Consider the following 3,453-nt stretch of genomic DNA (forward strand, 5'->3'; position numbering starts at 1 on the left):
CTCCTACCACATATGAATGTTTCTGTTCCTCGTATTGAAACTCTGGCTATTTTAAAGTATTTAACCTTGATCCTTCCTGGTGTCTCACTACCACCTTTAACATATTTCTCATTTTGTATTCTCAACAGAAACAAGCACTTAAAATAACTTTGCTTATGGATGCACCAGTGCATTGATGACTAGCTAATCCCATAAACTTGTCTGTGGCAAATATCTCTTTCTCATAATTTCGGATTCTACACGGTCACTGTGGAAGCTTTCACCTTTTCCTCTGAAATCATGAAAAATCAAAGCTGTGTGACAGAGTTTGTTCTATTGGGGCTTTCACAAAACCCAAATAGTCAAACAATAATATTTGTTGTATTTTTGCTTACCTACATTGCAACTGTTGGGGGCAATTTGCTAATTGTAGTGACCATCATCAGCAGCTTGGCACTCCTGGGCTCCCCCATGTACTTCTTTCTGGCTTTCCTGTCCTTCCTGGATGCGTGCTTTTCCTCTGTCATTGCTCCAAAGATGATCGTGGACTCCCTCTATGAGAGGAAAACCATCTCCTTCAAGGGCTGCATGACACAGCTCTTTGCTGAGCACTTCTTTGCTGGAGTAGAGGTGATTGTCCTCACAGCCATGGCCTATGATCGTTATGTGGCCATTTGCAAGCCATTGCACTACCCCTTTATCATGAACTGGAGGTTCTGTGGCATTCTGATGGGGGTAGCCTGGACAGGGGGCTTCTTGCATTCTGTAATACAAATTCTCTTTATATTTCAGCTGCCCTTTTGTGGCCCCAATGTCATTGCTCACTTCATGTGTGATTTATACCCATTATTGGCTCTTGCCTGCACTGACACTCATATCCTTGGCTTTTTTGTTGTTGCAAATAGTGGGTTAATCTGCATCATAAACTTCTCATTGTTGCTTATCTCCTATTGTGTCATCTTGGTCTCCCTGAGAACTCATAGCTCTGAAGGTCGAAGGAAAGCTCTCTCAACCTGTGGATCTCACATTGCTGTTGTGGTTTTGTTCTTTGTCCCATGCATATTTGTGCATGCGCGACCTCCATCTACTTTCTCCTTCGAAAAGATTGTGGCCATATTTTCTACCCTCCTAACTCCCTTGTTCAATCCTGTGATTTACACGTTCAGGAATAAGGAAGTAAAAAATGCGATGAGGAAGTTGTGGACCAGACTGGTGGTGGTTTCTGATGAAAACTAAAACATGAAACTTATAAAAAATCAAACTTCCAGAAGAAGGAAATCGAAATGGGCCTAGAGAAAAACTTTCTAGGGGATGCACCTTGTAAGACAGAAGGTAATATAATGCAATAGAAAAACACTAACGCGAACGTCGGAAGTATTTTTTCTACCTTCAGGTCACTCATCATTCCGGAGTTGGCAGCTGAACGTCCCCATATGTAAAAGGACTTGAATTTTATGCTTATTTAAAATATAATAACAAAAAGAAATCAGGAAAAGAGAGGAATCAGATTATCTATTAAACTGCTTACCATTCACACCATTCTCCGAAAAACATTCATGGAAGGAGGACAATAATATCTTAGAGATTAGAACAGGAGCTTCCTGAAACTCTTTCAATTGAAAAAAAGTTTTATTTTTAGGGTACTGATCAGAGTTGAGGATCCCTGGTGACCAAGTGGTTAAGTGTCAGCTATTAACCAAAAGTGGGTTGGTTTGAACCTACCAGCTGCTCCAGGGGAGTAAGATGCAGGAGTCTGTTTCCATGAAGATCACAACCCTGGAAACACTATGAGGAAGTTCTGCTCTGTCATATAGGTTTGTGATGAGTTGAAATGGATTAGATGGCAATGGGAGGTGAGCCCAGTCAATCTGGTGGAAAAGCATTCAGGACTCAGGAAGGGCAGAGAAAAGGGCATTCTCAGAAACTCAACTGTAGATGTTCCTGGAACAAATGACTTCATCATTTAACATGGGTCCATTAACATCTGCAACAGGATTGGTGGAAGACTCGTTAACAACCTGCAGTATGCAGATAACACAACCTTGCTTGGTCAAAGAGAGGAGGACTGGAAGCACTTACTGATGAAGATCAAAGACCACAGTCTTCAGTATGGATTACACTTCAACATAAAGAAAACAAAAATCTTCATAGTTGGACCAATAAGCAACATCATGATAAATGGAGAAAAGATTGAAGTTGTCAAGGATTTCATTTTACTTGGATCCACAATAAACACCCATGGAAGCAGCAGTCAATATATTAGAAGATTCACTGCCTTGGGCAAATCTACTGCAAAAGACTTCCTTAAAGTGTTCAAAAGTAAAGGTATCACCTTGAAGACTAAGGTGCTCCTGACTTAAGTCATGGTGTTTTCAGTTGCCTCATATGCATGCAAAAGATAGACAATGAATAAGGAAGACCGAAGAAGAATTGATGTCTTTGAATTGTGGTGTTGGTGAAGAATATCGAATATACCAAAGACTGCCAAAAGAACAAACAAATCTGTCTTAGAAGAAGCACAACCAGAATGCTCCTTAGAAGCAAGGATTGTGAAACTGTGTCTCACATACTTTGGACTTGTTATCAGGAGGGACCAGTTCCTGGAGAAGGATACCATGCTTGGTAAAGTAGAAGGTCATCAAAAAAGAGGAAATCCCTCGACAAGATGGATTTGACACAGTGCCTGCAACAATGAGCTCAAGCATAATAAGGATTGCGAGAATGGCACAGGACCGGACAGTGTTTCCTTCTCTTGTCCATGGAGTTGCTATGAGTTGGAACTGGCTCGATGGCACCTAACAACAACAGCAACAACGGATCTGAATCACTTGTTGAAATTCTTGAGCGATAACACCTAATTGGCTGTTTTCTGCCAATGGATGAGGTCCTTTTGGGTCAGTTGACCACCCCACATGAATCATCTGAAGGAGAGGAAGGGAAGTAGATTTCATAAGGGAACCATTGATGAGTAGCTTTCATTTGAGCTCAATCAAAGAGGACTCTTGATAAATCATTTTCCTAGCAAAAACAATGCCAAAGTTGCAGGTGTTGTGAGCTGACTACAGGGTAAACAGAGGCCGGAGGAATCTGAGAGTAAAATTTAGACTTCAGAAAGGGATTGCATTCAGTTTACTCATTGATTTGAATTTTGTTCGCTTAGTTTATGCAATTAAAAATAATTCTATTTGAGCATTAGTCAGTAAAGAGATAATTCAAATCAAACACATCTGAACCTTGCCTATATATTTTTTAAAATAGCAATACCCAACTTGGCTTTTATAGCTTCTCCTATCTACTCTTCATATTTACATAACAATTTCTACTCTATAACTTACTATATAGTTTATTTCCTTATTGTGTCTTATCTGCCTCCTCTCATAGAATAAACTGTGAGGCAGGGGATTTTTTTCCTATGTGATTCACCGATGTATCATCAGTATCTAGAACCGGCTGTGGTAGGAGCTCAGTAAGTGC

At 40.2% G+C, this 3,453-nt stretch overlaps 1 protein-coding gene across 1 annotated transcript; it reads left to right on the top strand.

The window, feature by feature from the left end:
* Window positions 1-279: 279 nt before the first annotated feature.
* Window positions 280-1,215, top strand: LOC135231889 (olfactory receptor 4C15-like). The gene has a single exon (XM_064289094.1). The coding sequence runs from the start codon at window positions 280-282 to the stop codon at window positions 1,213-1,215; it is 936 nt and encodes a 311-aa protein (XP_064145164.1).
* The last annotated feature ends 2,238 nt before the right edge of the window (window positions 1,216-3,453 follow it).

The sequence above is a fragment of the Loxodonta africana genome, chromosome 7, assembly GCF_030014295.1.
Source record: "Loxodonta africana isolate mLoxAfr1 chromosome 7, mLoxAfr1.hap2, whole genome shotgun sequence".
NCBI classification, from domain to species: domain Eukaryota; kingdom Metazoa; phylum Chordata; class Mammalia; order Proboscidea; family Elephantidae; genus Loxodonta; species Loxodonta africana.